Source organism: Petaurus breviceps, unplaced genomic scaffold (assembly GCF_028583685.1).
Source record: "Petaurus breviceps papuanus isolate PSGF00001 unplaced genomic scaffold, PetGlider_PUasm1.0 90823, whole genome shotgun sequence".
Lineage (NCBI taxonomy): Eukaryota > Metazoa > Chordata > Mammalia > Diprotodontia > Petauridae > Petaurus > Petaurus breviceps.
Genome location: NW_027187352.1, coordinates 22,057,267 through 22,075,358, shown reverse-complemented (window position 1 = coordinate 22,075,358; position 18,092 = coordinate 22,057,267). Strand labels below are relative to the sequence as shown.

At 37.0% G+C, this 18,092-nt stretch overlaps 1 protein-coding gene across 2 annotated transcripts in view; it reads left to right on the top strand.

Annotated features, from left to right (window-relative positions):
- The window catches only part of CTSC (cathepsin C), a 174,539-nt gene that overhangs the window by 139,015 nt on the left and 17,432 nt on the right, over positions 1 to 18,092 (top strand). For both annotated transcript variants that reach the window (XM_069071045.1, XM_069071044.1), the window contains 2 exons: positions 2,342 to 2,508; positions 10,662 to 10,817. In XM_069071045.1, the coding sequence (XP_068927146.1) occupies positions 2,342 to 2,508; positions 10,662 to 10,817 (323 nt within the window). The remainder of the gene's footprint in view (positions 1 to 2,341; positions 2,509 to 10,661; positions 10,818 to 18,092) is intronic.

Below are 18,092 nucleotides of genomic sequence, written 5' to 3'. Positions count from 1 at the left end.
TCTCTCTCTCTCTCTCTCTCTCTCTCTCTCTCTCTCTCTCTCTCACTCTCTGTCTCTCTCTCTCTGTCTCTCGTATAAGATAATACCTCCTTGCCAAGATATAAGACAGTTCCCTCTCCACTTCATTGTATAGATAAAGAAATAGGCTCAGAAGAATCAGTTATTTTCTTTTCTTTTAATTTTTTAGTGATTTTTTTCTTTTATACCATTATTGCTTCCCACTTAACCTTCTGCCTTATATAGAGCTCTTCTATGTCAAATAAGTTGAGTCAAGAAAAACAAATCAGCATAATGACTATGTCTGAAAATGTGGGCCATGATCTTCACCTGCAGTGCAAGAAGAAGAATAGGGGAAAATAATAACAAAACCATTCAATAGAGGCAGATGGGGAGCTCAATGGATAGAGTGCTGGACTTGGATTCAGAAAGACCTAGGTTTGCCTCAGTCACTTACTATGTGGCTTGGCCAAATCCTATAACCCCTGTCAACTTCAGTCTCTACATCTGTATTGGGGCCATAATAAGAGCACTTACATTCCAGGAATATATTCAGGATCAAATGAGATCATACCGATAAAATGCTTTGTAAACTTTAAAAAGCAATATGTAAATGCTAACTTTAGATGTCAAGTTCCTGGAGAGCAGGAACTGCCTTCTCCCTTTCTTTGTATCCCTAAATCTTATCCTAGTGGCTGGCACATTTAAGTAAATATTTAATACTGCTTATTGACTAACTCAATACATCAAAAAACAAAATCTGAAACTGTCTTCGGTGTTCTAAACCTTTGCATCTCACCACCTCTGCAAAGGACTGGGAGATGTCTTCTCATATCTGTTCCTTAGTACCATACTTCTTGTTTGTAATTCTGGGACATTCATTTTCTATTACTGTGTAGTTGTTTCCATTTTCACTGTCGTAATTATTGAGCATATTGTTTCCTTGGCTTTTCTTTCTTCATTTTGCATTAGTTCATGTAATTTTTATAATTATTTCTTATAGCATAGTAATATTTCATTACATGAATGTAATCACATTTCTTTATCCTTTACCAGTCACTGGGAGACTGTTTTCAGTTTTTTATTATCACAGCAAGTGCTGCTTTAAATATTTTGGTGTATATGGGGATTTCTTATCAATGGCCTCCTTGGGATAGATGACAAGTGGGGGAATCTCTGGGTCAACAGGTAACAAGGGACTTTCCTATGACAACATAGCCAGCAAATAGTGGAGTTAAGACCAAAAACACACCTATATGAATATACAAAGATGAAACAACCCTTTCGGGTGAGGGTCATCTGCCTTATTGATCTTAATATAGGCTATAACATCTACTCCTCCTTTCAGGCTTATTTGAGCATGAATATGGCCTAGAATGGATTTTCTTTGTATGTGAGTGTGTGTGCATGTGCATGTTTGTGTGTGTGTATGTGAGAGAGAGAGTGAGAGAAAGTGAGTGTGTATGTGTGTGTGTGTGAGAGAGAGAGAAAGGACAAGAATATTTCTAGGCAATTTTATTCTTCCTCCCCATCAAGTTCATTAATGATCATCCACTTCCAGAAAATTTAACTTTGTTCAAAGGCCAAATGTATATGTGTTAAAAAAAAAAAAAACTCATCTTCAAATTTCAGAGTCAGTGTTTATCTACTATATTCCAACTAAGCCAAGCCTATTTCCTAAATGGAAAATTACTATTATTTTCCATTTCACTTTACCAGATCTCTCTCTGTGTCTCCCTCTCTTTCATTCTCTTCCCCCTTTTCCCTCTCCTTCTAACCCCCTTTCCCTCTCTCCTCTAGTATAACTACTCTAAGAACATACCTTCTCTCTCCAGCATTTAGTGAGGTGAGGTAAAAAAAAAATGAACTCAGGATTTGGAGAAAGGAAATAAAATCTCATCTTGATACTTAAGTGATAGTATGACCTTGGGCTAGTCATTTAGTCTCTCTGTGCCTTGGTATTTTCTTCTATTTTAAAAAAAATGTGCTCAATAATACATTTCTTGTCTTATCTCAGAGAGTCACTATAGAGAAGGTACTTTTAAACCTTAAAACCAAATAGAGTACCAGCCCGGGAGTCAGGAGGACCCGAGTTCAAATCTGGCCTCAGACACTTAACACAAAAACTAGCTGTGTGACCTTGGGCAAGTCACTTAACCCCAATTGCCCTCCAAAAAGCAAAAAACAAAACCTTAAAACTATATATAAATGAGTTATTTGAGGGGGGGGAGATTTGCAGAAGCCTTCTGATTTAGAAAGAAAATGGACCAGGTAAAAGTCTAAGTGAATACACACAGGCACTGGGCAGGAAGATGAACAATCTTTTGCTTCCTTTCACTTGCAGTATAAGAAGGAAGCCCACAATGTGACAAGTTACTGTCATGAGACACTTCCTGGATGGGTACATGATGTTCTGGGCAAGAACTGGGCGTGTTTCACTGCAAAGAAGCTTGTAAGTGCTGCTGAAAATGTCCGTGTGAATGAGCTACCCCCCAGGAAACACAAGGAAGGGTGAGTTGGTTTGGCTGAGACTGACTTTGTTCGTATTTGTAAACCAAAGTTTTTTTGTTACTGTAGCTAATATATTATACCAGCACAGTCAGTTCTGACTCTGAATCTCTGTTCTGTGACCACTAGTTCTGTAACGATGTGGGCAAGTCACTTCATCTTCCTGAGTCTCAGTTCCCTCTTCTGTAAAACAGGGCTAATGATAGTGTATGCTGCCTGTTTCACAGTTGTCATGTGGAAACTGTAATTTAAAAACCTATATGAAAGGGGAAGCTAGGTGGCGCAGTGAATAGAGCACCGGCCCTGGAGTCAGGAGGACTTGAGTTCAAATTTGGCCTCATAACACTTAACACAAAAACTAGTCGTGTGACCTTCGGCAAGTCACTTAACCCCAATTGCCCCCCCCAAAAAAAAAGCGAAAAAAAGAAACCTGTATGAAAGATGGTATTATTATTACTTTCACAAGCCTACCTTTGTAGTACGAAATACCTAGATTTCCTAAAATGATTCATTCATTGTTCAAAACGTTTTTTTTGTTAGATACTTTTGTTTTGATGCTATCTAAAGACCTTGCTTTTAAACTACTTGTAGTGTAGGAAATAATAGACCTGAGGAGGAATGAATGAAAAAATTTTTAGTTACTTTCTGTGTGTCGAGCACCACTAACTTGTTGGAGATACAAATAGAAACGTTGAGATAGTCCCCGCTCTCAAGGAGCCCACACTTTGATTGGAAAGATTATATGCAATCCGCAATGATTTATTTATTAAGTGTTTCTTATGTGTCAGACACTAAGCCTTGGGGATACAAAGAAAAGAAAAGAGTAAAAAACAATGCTGTCAGAGTGTACGTTGTAACGGGGAAAGTAACATGTAAATAATGATACATGTATAAGACAGAGAGAGTAGTAGATGAAGGTAATTTGAAAGAAGTCATTGATTTTCAATAGAGACCTTTGTGGTCCCATGTATTTTATTTTATGCATTGAAAAAAACAGGATTCTGAAAAGGGGTCTGTGTAGGCTTCACCAGATTGCCAAAGGGGGCTGTGGCACTCAATGAGTTAAAAACCCCTATTCTATATTTTTCTCTTTAGTTATCTTATTTCCCTCTTGTGGTATTTACTTTTGCTTCTATGTTGAGGAAACCCACATCTACTTTTCTCCCCAGTGTATATTTAGAACTGTATACTGGCCTCATTCTCTAGGTACTGTGCAGTTCTAATCATATAGACTCAATATCTCAGAACCGCTTGTAATGGGAATGTAAATTTTGAAGATCTTCCCTGCCTCTAAGCTAAAGTGCACCTGGAGCCTGGGGTGGGAGGCTTGTTTTTCAGTAGATACTTTTTGATTGGCCAGTGGGTCCAGAAGGTTGTTACGTTCTCTGAGCTAGGAGAAGGCTATATAAACCCTTATTCGTGAGGCTTTGTTTTGGCGCTCACTTTGAGAAGGGTTCTGTGATTTGATCAGATGAGACTCTGGGAAGCCATTGTTGAGAGCCCCCCAGCTTTGAAAAACCCAGATGTTGATTTGGTATGGATGTAATGGTTGGACAGTTTGGAAACCTGTCTACTTGATCTGTTTCTCTGTCTTGATAATTCTGTCTGTATACTCTGAAGTTTGGGGTACTGACCTTTTTCCCCTGAACTAGGTAAATGATACATATTTGACTGATTAAAGTAAGCTTGTTAACCCATTTTGAGTTGCTTTCCTTTAACAAAGCAGATCCAAGAACCTGTGGTGTCAGCCACCCTGGGGATGCTGGGGTGATTGCTGCTACACCACTGTAGACTCTTCCTTGTTTTTACCCCACCATGTCTAATAAGTCTCCAAGTCCCATAGATTATACATGTGTAAAACCTCATTTCTACCTGTTCCTTTCTATTCCCATTGCTGCCACTCCATTTTACACCCCATTTACTTCTTACCTGGACTATTTTAGTCATCTCCCAATAACTTTTGTTTCTTTGATTGTCCCCTCCTGTGAGATCTACTTTCACTTCACCTCCATAGTAATTTTCCACGTCTTGGATCATATTATTCATCTGATCAAAAACTTTCAGTTGTTACCAAATACAACTCTGTAATTCAGGACTTTTACATATATCTAGACCCAGCATCTTGCCCTTTAAAGCTTTAGCTCGTAGGTTTGGAACTGGAAGACACTTTTAGTCTTACCTCTTTATTTTATAAGTTAGGAAAACTGAAGCCCAGAGAGGTTGGGTCATTTGATGAAGCCATATATGTAATAAGAAAAAGAACTGAAGTTTAAAGTAGGATCATCTGAGTCCAAAAATCCAGTTGTCTTTCTGCTATACCAGGCTAGATCTTGAGAAAACTTTAGAAGTCATCTAAATCAACTCCCTCATTTTATGATGAGCAAGAGAGGCCCACAGATATTAAGTAATTTGCCCAAGATCACATAGATAGTTAAGTGGAGGAGCTGGGCTTTGAACCCAAAAACTTTGACTCCAAATCTGATATCATTCAGATCTGCTACACCACCCTCCTTCACGATCTTCCCAACTCCTAAGAAACACAATTATAAAGGAAGTAAGTAGTGGTCTTCCCTTGGGAAAATGGAAGGAAATATTGTGAAGCTAATTTTGTACATTAAATACATCAATCAGCTCATTTCCCTCCACAATGTACTTGTTGGGCCTTTGGGTATATTGTTAGTTTTTAGTGTAGCTTAAGATGAATGTGAGAAAATTAGTATTTTAATATTTGATCCCCTTACCTCCTTACTGTTCCATTCTTGGCTTCTGTGGAACTAAAATCTGAGCATATTTTCCTTTTGTATTAATTCTCCTGTGCCAGCATTAATGATGGCATAACTAAGGATTCTCACCTCTGGCCCAGTATCCCATAGTATACCTGTTGCTTCTAAGCTGGAAGCTTGTTATTCTGCTTTAATACTTCTAAGGGAACAAAGACTTAACACCCCAGTCTTCAAAATTGGGCCAGGGCTTCATTGTAACATGTTAGATATTATAGGAGACATCCTGGTTCAGTCTTTCTAAGCTCACAGGGTGACAGAGCTGGAAAAAAAATGTTAAAGGCCATTGAATGCAACCCCTGCATTTTATAGATAAGTAATCAGTTCATCCATCAATAAGCATTTATTGAGTACTTACCATGTGCTAAGTGTGGAAGATGCACAGAAAATGCTTAAACATTTGCTGCCCTCAGGAAGCTCACTTTCTAAGGTGTGGAAACAGACTAGAAAAGTTGTGACTTGCCCAGGATCACACAGCTAGTAGGGGTCAGAAGCAGGATTTGAACAGAGATAATGCTTTATCCACTCTACCACATTGCCTCTCAGTTTTGTTCTTGAAAGGATAGCTGTGGTGTCTTCACTATTTAACACTAGTGTCTTAGTATCTGGAATAGGATAACATTTTCAGTGGACTGTAGTCTTAGTGTGAAATATGTGTCTTGGTCATTATAACAGAAGCATCCAATTTAGATTGAGAGAGGTTACAAGCTTCTCGTTATCCTGATCACGACACAGCAAGAGTATTGTATTCATTTCAGGACACTGCATTTTTAGAAAGGACATTGACAATCTGGAGTAAACCCAAAGGAGGGAAGAAAAGATAATTAGGGGGTTTTGAGGCCAAGCTGTAGAAGGAGCTCTTGAACCAGATCAGTATTTGATCTGGAGAAGAGAAAGCTGAATAGGTGAATGTTTGACTACAGAAGGCAGAACTGGGAACAATAGTAATAGCATTTCTCTAGCCCTTTAAGATTTGCAAACACTTTATATGTTATCTCATTTGAGACTCACAGCAACTCTGTGAGGTTGGTGCTTTAATTGTTTCCATTTTACTGTTAAGGAAACTGAAGTTGAGAGATTACTTAGCTTGCCCAGGATTGCACTAGTGACTGTGGTGGCCTTTGAACTCAGGACCTCCTGTCTCCAAGTCCAGCATTCTGTTCACTGCAACACCTACGTGCTGCAGGAGCCATCAGTAGAATTTTCAAAGAAGCAAATTTATGTTAGTGGGAATATAACACCTTTCTGACAAAGTTATTTAGAATTAGAATGAAATGCCTCAGGATGTGGTGAATTCCTCATCATTGGAGCTCTTCAGGTAGAGAATGGATGATGACTTGTCAGAAGAGAGAATTTCTGTTTAGTTATGGATTGGAGCAATTATCTTCGGAAGTTCACAGCTGAGATTGTGTGATTCTGTATGAACATACTTTTATCCTAACCTTGCATAAGGTTCCCTGAGTTATGAAATATGTAATTTGCAAAAATGAGACACATACAGATTTTCCATATAACACAGCCAAGATCTCTCTCTCCCCCTCCCCTCTTTCTCTCTTCCTTCTCCTCTTTCTCTCTTCCCTCTCCTCTCCCCTTCTCTCTGTCTCTCCCTCTGTTCTTTATTTTTTGTTTTTCAGTTGTTTTGTGTCTTTCCCTCTCCTTTTTCCCAGAAAGTCATCTCAAATAACAAAGAATTTCTTTGAAGAAAAGAGGAAGAAGGGGGGCAAGGATTCTGCAAAACTGAATCATGCATTTTTTAAAAACCTGACAGTACATGAAATATTTCATGCCTGTAGATCCCCACTTCTGCAAAAGATTATGAGAGGTGACTTCTCATATCTCTTCTTTAGACCCATGCCTATTCTTTGTAATTTTGCAACATAAGGTTTTTGTTGTCTTCTGGTCATTGTTTCCATTGACATTGTTGTACTCATGGCATATGTGTGTGTGTGTGTGTGTGTGTGTGTGTATGTGTGTGTGTATGTATGTATGCATATCTATTTTTTCTTAGCTCTGTTTATTTCACTTTGCATCAGTTCATTTCTCTCCATGCTTCTCTTTAGCCATTAAATTCTGCATAATGGAATTTTACTGAACTATAAGAATTACCTATTATTTTCCCTTGCAAATGTACAGTACTCCAGCCATACTGTAGGTGAAATAGGCTTTTGTGTATTGGCCTGGAAAATTTATTTTTTTATTTTTATTTTTTTACTTTTATTGCTGCTTATAAAATCATTTAGATGGGAAAAATATTTTCTGGCTGGAAAACAGTCATTTAGGTTTTTTGAAACCCAACCTGTTTATTAGCTGAACACTGCCTTTTATTTATGAAAGCTGACTTTGCATCAAAATATATATTCCTCTTCTTTAAGAGTTATCCACCATTCTACAATCCCTTCCATCCACTCCCTCACCCCTCTATGATGAATGAAAAAATCTGAGAGACAAGAGTTTCTGGCAATCAATAATCAGTTTATCAATTAGGCTAGCCAGCAATCCATAAATTGATGAACAGTGGTTTCTCCTGGCAACCAAAGACCAAAGACATGGAAAGTCTGAAAACTTTAAATAATCCTTGAGACAGAATTCCCTTGACAACTGAAAATCAATCCCTGATTGGTGTACATTTAATGCAGAGGTGGGTTACAAGTCTTCAGCCCCTCTGAGAGAGGGCTGAGAACTGGCTTGCTCATGAGACTAGGCCACCTCCAGGAGTCTGGACAAGGGAATCCATCTCTATCCAGACCAGTCTGGTTGGTTTTCTCCTTCATGAGTTGGGTCACCCTAAACTCTAATGGAAGTGTACAAGAACAGGGGCTCTTTTCCTTGGAGTAAGAACTCGCCTACACTGGATTCTGTTTACACTCTAAAGTCTTTTATTTGGGTGGGGTCAAGCTCAGGATCAAACCAGCACATTCCCTGAGGAGTAGAGGTAATCAAAATTAGTCATCTCCTTCAGAGGCTGGCCTTCAACAAGAGTTGGGCCTCAATGAAGAAACAAAGGAGAAAAGCCTGGATCCCAATTTAACAATTGGTTGCTAATATAATAGTAAAATAGCAATTTCTCTCTCCCCCCAAAATACAACCTCAATTTCTGGTTTCTGGGATTGTCTCTCTGACTTAGAAGTCTGATAGCTATTACATATTCTCACTAAAAACAAGTTACACTCTTTAGCATTGTCCATTATTATCAAAGTGCTGATTTAAAGTCTTGTCATTTCCTTTCTTGATAATGAAGCAAAGTATTGGTTCAAGATGCACTCATTAGTTAATTAAGTCATTTGCTTCAGATACTGTACTCTTAACAGCAGTTCCTGTTCAGGGTGTGGTAAAGAATATTGTTTAAAATAGCTTAGACATAGGGTTATTTATATAAGATTCTCTCAAGAGGCACTTGTATCATGAGATTGATACTGAGCTGAAATCTTGCTGAGCTCACTTCCCCATCCTAAAAAATTCTTTTATGAAGACAATAATTTTGATGATGATGAAGATGATGATGATGATGACTCATTTCCTGGCACTCTTAAGATTTACAAAGGTTTAAAGTTTCTGTACATATCACTCATCATTTGGATACAGGTTGTACCACTTACAGTGAACCCAGGATGGAAAGAAAGGAAGGAAGGGAAGGGAAGGGAAGGGAAGGGAAGGGAAGGGAAGGGAAGGGAAGGGAAGGGAAGGGGAGAGGAGAAAAGGGGGGGAAATGGGAGGGGGAGAGCAGAAAACACATGTTAACATGTTATGAAGCTGGTAAACCCAGAGGATGATAATTTGTAATCTTGTGAATGTAAAAATATTCTGGTTTTACTAAAAAGGAAATCTAGCCTTAGTGAGTATAATTTATTTGTGCAGAGTTCCACGAGTAATAAGGGATTGAGCCAGATTTTCTCTTTCCCATACTAATAACTACTGTATGATTAACTCACTCAATTTCTGAGTGTTTGTGGGCATTAGGGACTGGGGGGACAGGGAGAAGAAAAGATTGTTAACATTTACGTCGGGGTTTTTTGTTGTTTGTTTTATAAAATGCATTCTTCCCAATGGTCCTGTGAGGTCTGTAGTGTTAGTTGAATTTGTTCTTGTTCAGTCATTTCAGTTGTGTCTGACTTTTCATGACCCCATTTGAGGTTTTTGTAGCAAAGATACTAGTTTGCTGTTTCCTTCTCCAGCTTATTTTACAGATAAGGAAACTGAGGCAAACAAGGTAAAGTGACTTGCCCAGATTCAAGTAGCTATAAAATTTTAAGCCAGATTTGAACTCAGAAAGATGACTCCAGACCTAGCACTCTATCCATTGTTCCACCTAGTTAATTATTCTCTAGCATGTTAGATGAGAAAAGTCTCTATGAAGAAAGTTTTTTTTAGTATTATTGTCTCCATATATGTGGTAACTGATCAGTCTTTATTTTGTAGTAAAATCTATGTTTCCTAGGACTGGGAATGCTTTTGATTTTATCTTTGAATCCCAAGAGCCTAGAACAATGTTCTTTGCACACGGGAACTGCTCACAGTCAGGGAACTGAGAAACAAACTCAGGCCTTCTGACTTCAGGTTCAGTCTATTTGCCATTACACAATGCAAAAGAAAAGTCCACGACATCAGGGCCTTGGTGGCATGTATATAATGTCAAAATATAGGAAAAAAAAGAATTAAAAATAACACCATTTAGCAATATGCTTGCCTTGAAAAGTCATGTGAATTAAATCTTGGAAAATTAAATTCCATTTAATTCTATGCTGATGACCATTTCCCTCCTCAATGAATTTGCTTTACAAATATAGTCTTTTTTGTTGGGTTTACATCAAGCAGAATTCTCTTGCACTTGAATGGAAGTTTAAAGTGCTTTGTGAACTTTAAAATGCCATACAAATGTTTATAATTGTCATCACCTTATCATCAGTCATGCCACAGATTTTCAGTGCCATGTGCTCTGATGGGCACAATTCAATTCAACAAACACTTATTCAGTGCCTACCATAGATAAGGCGATGTGCTGGGCCCTCAGAATCCAAAGACATGGAAGACAAAGTTGCTGCTCTCAAAGAACTTAGAGTCTAATGGGAGAAGGAGAAGTATAGCAGTAAATGATTTCAGGGAGAGAGATCTAAATAGAATCCCAGGTTTAAAGTTGAAGACCAGTAAGTCCAGTCCCCTTGTCTTAGAGATTAGGAAACCTTGGCTAATCAAGATGACATAACTTGCCTACATGTGTGAGGGAGGATTTGAATTCACCCCTCTAGCATGCCATCCACCAACCTTTAGTGCAGAGAAAAGGTTGGAGTAATACATTAAGAAATTTGTCATGAAAGATTTGAGGGCTTTGGTTCTGAAGATACTAAAGATTATAAACTAAAAGGTCTAATTAATTTGCAGGTATTTACAGAAACGTTATAAATACAATTATGACTTTGTGAATGCCATCAACACTGCTCAGAACTCCTGGACTGCTACTGTGTATGAGGAATATGAAAATTTCAATCGGGATCAAATGATTAAGAGAAATGGTGGCCATAGTTATCTATCCCCCAGGTAATACCCTCTCAGTTCTATCTTTTTTAAGAGTGATGAATTGTTTGCTTGTTTGCTCCTTTTTATTTAATTGATTTATTTATTATTTATTAATTTTTAAAATTATTTTTATTTTCATTTATTTAATTAAATTATTTATTTAATATTATTTTATTGTTTATTAAATAAATAATATTATTTAATTGATATCTTGTTTTCTCCTTTTCGTGACTTCCTTATTTCTGGTAATGGCACCAGCTGTCATTCCCTTAGTCACCTTGTCTTGAAAATCCCATGCTCTCCTATTCTCAACTCAAACATTAATCAAGTCGATTTTTGGAGTCTCACTTCTTACATATATTTTGTATATACTTATATATGTCATTTTGTCTCCTTTCACCACTCCCATTCTCCATAGGATATAAACTTCTTAGGGCAAGGACTATTTCATTTTTGTCTTTTTTGCATTTTCAACTTCTACATATTAGTACCTAGTAGTGTCTTAATAAGTGTTTCTTGATTAATTGATTGATTGATGAATCTGCCCCATCCTCTCCACAACATTACTACCACCCTAGTTGAAATCCTTCTTCCTTCTCAACTGGACAACTGAACACTTATATATAATCTTCATGCTTCTTGTTTCTTTGTATCATGTACAGAGGCACCAGATTAATCTCCTGTAATACAATTTTCAGTAACTTCCCTATTACCTAAAAGAGTAAAATTGACTTACTGGAGCAGTAGATAGAGGACTCTTGGACTTGTAGTCAGGAAGATCTGAATTCAAATACAGCCTCAGAAACTGACAGCTGACTGACCCTGGATAAGTCACTTAACCATTGCCTGTCTTAGTTTCTTAATCTGAAAAATGAAGACAATAAGAACACCTATCTGCCAGGGTTTTTATGGGGACTAAATGAAACAATATTTATAATGTACTTTAACTATAAAGCACTATATAAAATGTTGGACATTATTCATATTATTGTTTGAAAATGATAGCAATGATAATATCCCAACTCAACTTGGTAGTAAAAGCCTTCTATAATATTCTTCAAACATATCTCCTTCTCTCACTTCCACAAGCAATCAGTCAATCAGTTAACATTTATTATGACCATACTCTGTTACAGGTACTGTGCTGAGTGCTGGGGATATAAAAAGAAGGAAAATGAGAGTCCCTGCCCTCACAATCTAATCCCCTAAACAAATCCTGCTTTCATACAGGCTGGAATATCTGCCAATCCTTTAAAAATGCCCTTTCATCCTTCACTCCCTCCCCCATTCTGCCCCTGCAAATTTCTGGTTATCAGAATCCTTCTTGTCCTTCACTTGGTTTTGCCTGTTAATTTCTCTCCATTCCCACCTAAAGATTGTGATTAGAATACAGTACTCAGTATGACTATACTAACTGTTCAAATACTTGTATTCATGATTATACAGTCTTGCTCTGCCCGTCATCACTGCCTTTCCTTACCTCACACTACTCCTCTACCTTTAGCCAAAGTGGATCACTTTCACGCCCTGAAGAATTAATGCTGTAGTTCTCCTTCTATTTCTAATGCTGCTCTATATTCATTGAAAGGCTTCTCCCATATTTCAAGCTAATCAGATCCTACCAATCCCTTGAGACCGAATTTTGATACCATCTTCTCTATGAATACTTGATTAAATTAGTCAGAGTTAAGCTTTACTTCCTCTCATGCTCAAAACACATTAAGATCAAAGGATCAGAGGTTTGGAATCAGAAAAGACCTTAGAGGTCACCAAGCCCAACTCCCTCATTTTTATTTACTTTTCATTATTTTTATTCTGAATTTAAATATCAATAAAGAATATTTCCAAATACAAAGAATACCAAAAAATAGCATATGAAACTGTGAATATCCATTTCATTCTTGCTTTAAAAATAAAGAATATAATAAATTTCACATTTTACTTTCAAAACTGCCCTATTTGTTTGTTCTTCCTTCTGAACTTTCTTCTTTTCCCTTCTGTGCATTTTAAAAAATATTTTCAGTGAAACCCTCTCCTTTTATAAATGAAGTAAGTAACTGAGGCCCAAACAAGGTAAGTAATTTGCCCCAGGTCAGAAATATACTCAAGTCCTCTGACTGTAGAGGTAGAGAGTAAGTGTATCCCAGCTCTTCTGCTTCAAAAACCCTCATGATTTCTATTATTTTTACACACACACACAGACACACACATGTGCTCACATGCACATGTGTGTGTCTATGTGTGTGTATTCAAGGTTTGGAATTAGCCATGGATTTCTGAAGGCAACATTAGTAAAGCTTTAGCTTTGGTAGACCTCACCAAATTACAATGGTTGAGGACATCAAATAGAGAGCAAATGCATACAATCATGAAAAACTAAACATCAGTGATGATGGAGATACAAGAGGTATCCCAAAACAGTAAGTGATTAGTTGCCATGTGAAAGCTCTAGAAAATAAGGAGTAAAATTTATAGACTTCATAAATTATGAGCTGGAAGGGTCTGAAGAATCCATCTACTTTACCTAATTTTATAGGTAATGATACATAGAGGCTGTGACTTGCCTATGGCCATGAAGGTAATGGAGACTGGCTTAAAATCCAGGTCTTCTGATTCCAAATCCCTTGCTCTTTCCCAAAGCCTGAAATGGTCTGGGAGCTGGAGGAGGAAGGATTTGCACAAGTTCTGGAAAAATATTTAGCAGTTGGCAAAGTTGAGGAGCAGGTATTGAGTTTGGAATCAGGATGGGGCCTAGAGCTTGAAAGTATGGGTTGACGTCACACCTAACTGTCATACCAACTGTATGGTCATAGACAAATCACTTTCTGTCTCCAAAGCTTCAGTTTCTTCATCTGTAAAGTGGGAAGAATATTGTTTGCACAGCCTACCTTGCAGAATGACTGTAAGAAAAGCACTTCATAAACCTTAGAGCAAAGAGAAATGTGGTGACATTATTTAGAATAATAACTAACATTTATATAGAATGTGAAGGCTTGAAAAGTACTTTTCATATAGATTATCTCATTTGATCCTCGCAACAACCTCATGAGATAGAAGGTATTGTTATTCTCATTTTGCAGATGAGGTTGAGAAACAAAAAGGTGGCTGACTTCCCCAGGATCATTCAGCTAGTAAGTGTTAGGTGCATGATTCGAACTCAGGTCTTCTCTACTTACAGTCCAGGGCTCAAACCACTAGAGTCACCTAACTTCTCTGGGGAATCTGTTCTGAACCTGCATGTAGCATTTCTTTTCTTCTTTAATTAGCTTCTACCTTCCTGCTTTCTTCTTCTGCCTCTCAGATAAAGTTCTTAGATTCTCTGAACATAAATGCCACTTTTAACAATGACAGTAATAATTCTACAATCTTTCCCCCCTCTTTTTTTGCAGTCTTAATTACAGAGAATGATTTCTTTGGTTATTGTTTAAGTGTGGTAGTCAAAGGGACAGATACAAATACCATCTAAAGTTAGTCCTATAGAATTGTCTTCTGATGAATTCTTGTTAGTGTCTGGATATTTGGGTGCATACAGTGAGAGGAGACAGACTTCCTGGCCTGACAAAACACAACCACAAAGATTGGAAGATGTCTTTTGTCAAGAAATGCAAACCAAAGTGATTCTGAAGAAGGAAAATCTTCCCTGGTCCTTTGTGATGTCTCCATCATTTTTTTTTCTTTTGAGGGGCAGCCTGTACTGAGAATTTATACTTAGGAGGCTAAATGGAAGGACTAACTTTAGGAAATGATATTGAACAAAGAGAAAATTATCGAGGTGAAAATTATTGTGCTGACTTTTAGTTGCTTTTAGAGATAAAACATGTCAGTTGGGAGGAGTAGATATGATCATGAATGTAAAAAAAAACACTTTGGAGGGTATAAATTTATTATTGCTGTTAGTATTTTAACCCCGTAAAGAAACACTCAATTTCCACCTTACAAGTTTAATTCCTCCATTTTTTAAACTGCATTCCCAATTCCTTGTGGAATAAACAGGATATTTATGACTCATTACTCTCTTTCTGGAGCCCATTGACTACATTGGCAATAACATAACAGTCCTCTAATTATTGTATATCTACTCATCCTCTCTCCCAAAGTTAGATTATGGCTCTATTTAGGGATGATTTGATAGTTTATTTAGGGAACAGAATCCAAATCAACAAAAACAGTCTAGATAAATTGTGCTTTGATATTTTTTTTTTGTGGATCAATGATCTCTATCAATGAATCAAAAAGCATTTTTTAAGCCACGGGTGCTCTACTAGGTACTGTGGACATGATGATAAAAATACAAGTTCTGTCCTTGAAGATCTTTTCTTTTGGTGGGTAACTAACACACATATATGATGTATAAAATATATATACAATATATGCAGTTATTTCAGAGGGATTGGAGAAATAGGGAGGATAATAAGTAACCTCATGGTAGGTAGAGAGCTGAGCTTCAAAGGGAATTCATGATTTTCAGGGACAGAATTGAGGAAGGAGTACATTCTTAGCATGGGGGACAGCCAATGCAAAGGCATGGAGATAGGTAATTATACTAATAATGATAGCACTTTAAAGTTTGTAAAATACATGTTATTTTATTTGGTTTACTTGTGATATCTCATCATTCTAAGGCAGGAGTTCTTAACCAGGTTCTTTTGCTTCTTTTTTTTTTTTTTTTGACATGGACTCCTTTGGCATTCTAGTGAAGCTTGTGGACCCCTTCTCAGAATTAACTTTTTCAACTCATAAAATGCATTGAATTACAAAGGAAACCAATTACATTGAAATGCAGTTAGGAAAACAGAAAAAAAAAGTTCATGGAACCTAGTATAAAACTTGTTCATAAAGCTCTTACATTATTTCATAATGCAACCTACCCTGTTCTTATCCTTTGTGACTCCCTCACCCCAAATCATTTTGCAGAAAATATGCCCAGTGTGCTGCGGACCTCTTTATAAGACATTATAAACTCTTTGGCTAGGACCATATTACACTCTCCTGTTCTCTTCAGTATCTAGCATAGTGTTAGGTAAGTAATAATAACAACAACAGCAGTAGCAGCAACAGCAAGCATTTATATAGCACTTACCATGTACTCAGCACCATTCTAAGTGCTTGACAGATATTACCTTACTTTATCCTCACAACTCAGAGATGGGTGCTAGTATTATCCTTGAAGAAACTGAGCCAACTAGAGATTAAGTGATTTGTCCAATAACACACAACTAACCTGAGGCTGAATTTGAACTAATGTCTTCCTGACACCCAATGCAGTTCTCTTGTCCAGTGTGCTGCCTGGCTTCCGTCACAAGTAGTCACTCAATAATTGTTGATTAATGGGTCACTTGTTTTGAAACTGATGAAATAGGTCAAGTCTACATATAACACATGGTTTTCACATATCCTATAGTATGTTAAATCTCTATAGTCACACAAGTGATTGAAAAGTGACAAGAAAACAAGATTCTTCCATGTTTATTCTTTATTTAAAAAAAACTATTGACTTTGTAAAGCAAATTGATTTTAAAGGCTCAGCTCCAAGGACATTAGTATGCATATACTGAGATAATATAAGAATCCTTGACGAATTCAATCACAAGATAATTTGTTCAATAACTCTATGGTTATTTAAATTAGATGAGGCTTTAAGGTGAGAGACATGCTTGCCAAGAGTTTGCCATCATCATGGAGAATGTCTCCCAATGATGGAATCCCTGGGACTTATTATGCCACATATTGGGCACTTAATAAATACTTACTGATTGACTGATAAATGAGCAGCATCCTATAAATAACGATGTTTTCTAGATGCTTTTATCTACCAATGATGTGATACTGATTGTGTCATGATCCAGAGCTTTATAGGACTTCCTCAATTAGATGATAATAATAGCTAGTGTTTCTATGCTACTTCAAGGTTTGCAAAGTGTATTACATGTTCTTTTCATTTGATCCTCCCATTTTACAGACAAAGGAACTAAAGCTGACATATGTTAAGTGACTTGGCCAGTGCAATGAATAATTAAGTGATTGTCCTGTTAGTAAAGTAAAAGAAAAATGAATATACATGTGTGTATATATTATACATATATACATATACATACATATCTGTGTATATACCATACATATGTGTGTGTGTAAGTTCGGGACAGATTCTTCAGGTAGGCAATAAACTGGGCCAGAATTGAAACAAATGAAGAAAGTGGGCTGGATTACATTTCAGACACTATGTGATGCTTTGTATCAGTCAAACTGTTCCCCAGTAGAAGGTCCACCCTTTTAACACAAATATTTTCCAGTGATGACCATTTCTCCTCTTTATGCTTGTAAACATTGAAACATCACAGTCGTTGAAAAACTAAAATTGCATGTTGCCCAGAAAGCAATGAAGAAACAGACACATGGTAGGTAAAAGTAGTCTGTAGCATATATCCAGTGATAACCTAAAGTCAAGAACATATGTAAAGATGTAAGAAAATGTATGATTGGAAGAAGAAGTAAAAGCAAAGGCTGGATAAGCAATAGAGAGCCTAAGTGCTCTCTTGGTATCCATGACACATAAATGTCCCAGAGCATAGTCCTGATGTGCCTTAGGTATATCCTCAGGAAAATATGTATGGAAGAATATGATCAGAATGAGAGAGCATGGATGAGTAATTTTCTTTACTGATGGAGTGAATTCCACATCAAAGGGATCACAGGTCTCTAGCAATTCAACTTTATTTCTATAAAGCTCTGAAGATAATCATATATAAATAACCACCAACAACCATACCCCCTAGGGTGTCAGTTTTGCTTAAATACTTCACACACTAGATTTTAGTTAGCACAAGAACAGGGATTCTGTCATTTATCTTTTTATTGTTCACAACATCAAGCATGATGCAGCAGTAAAAAGTAGCAAATTAAATTGTATCAAATGGAAAACACTAGCATATAGTTTATGGTTGAAAGCATCATTAGGCTTCCCAAATGCCACACCCAGAAATGAACTACAAAGGTGCTTGCATTAGAAAGAACATTCCTGTATGGGTAGCAATATAGGAGATATTGACCATTTTTGGAAATTTCTGAGTATATTATTAATGTTTCTGGGGGATAGTCACTGTATGGTGTTTCATTTCTTTCTTCCTTTCTGTTTAGAAGTTGATATTTTTCTCTTACAAAAGAAGTATACAGAAGAAAGGGAAGTTAGAGGGAATAGTGAAGGCTTACAGCAATGGGTTTTGCCCTTTTTTAGCCATGGACCCCTCCGACAGTCGTTTGAAGCCTATTGGAACCCCTTCGTAAACTAATGTTTTAAAA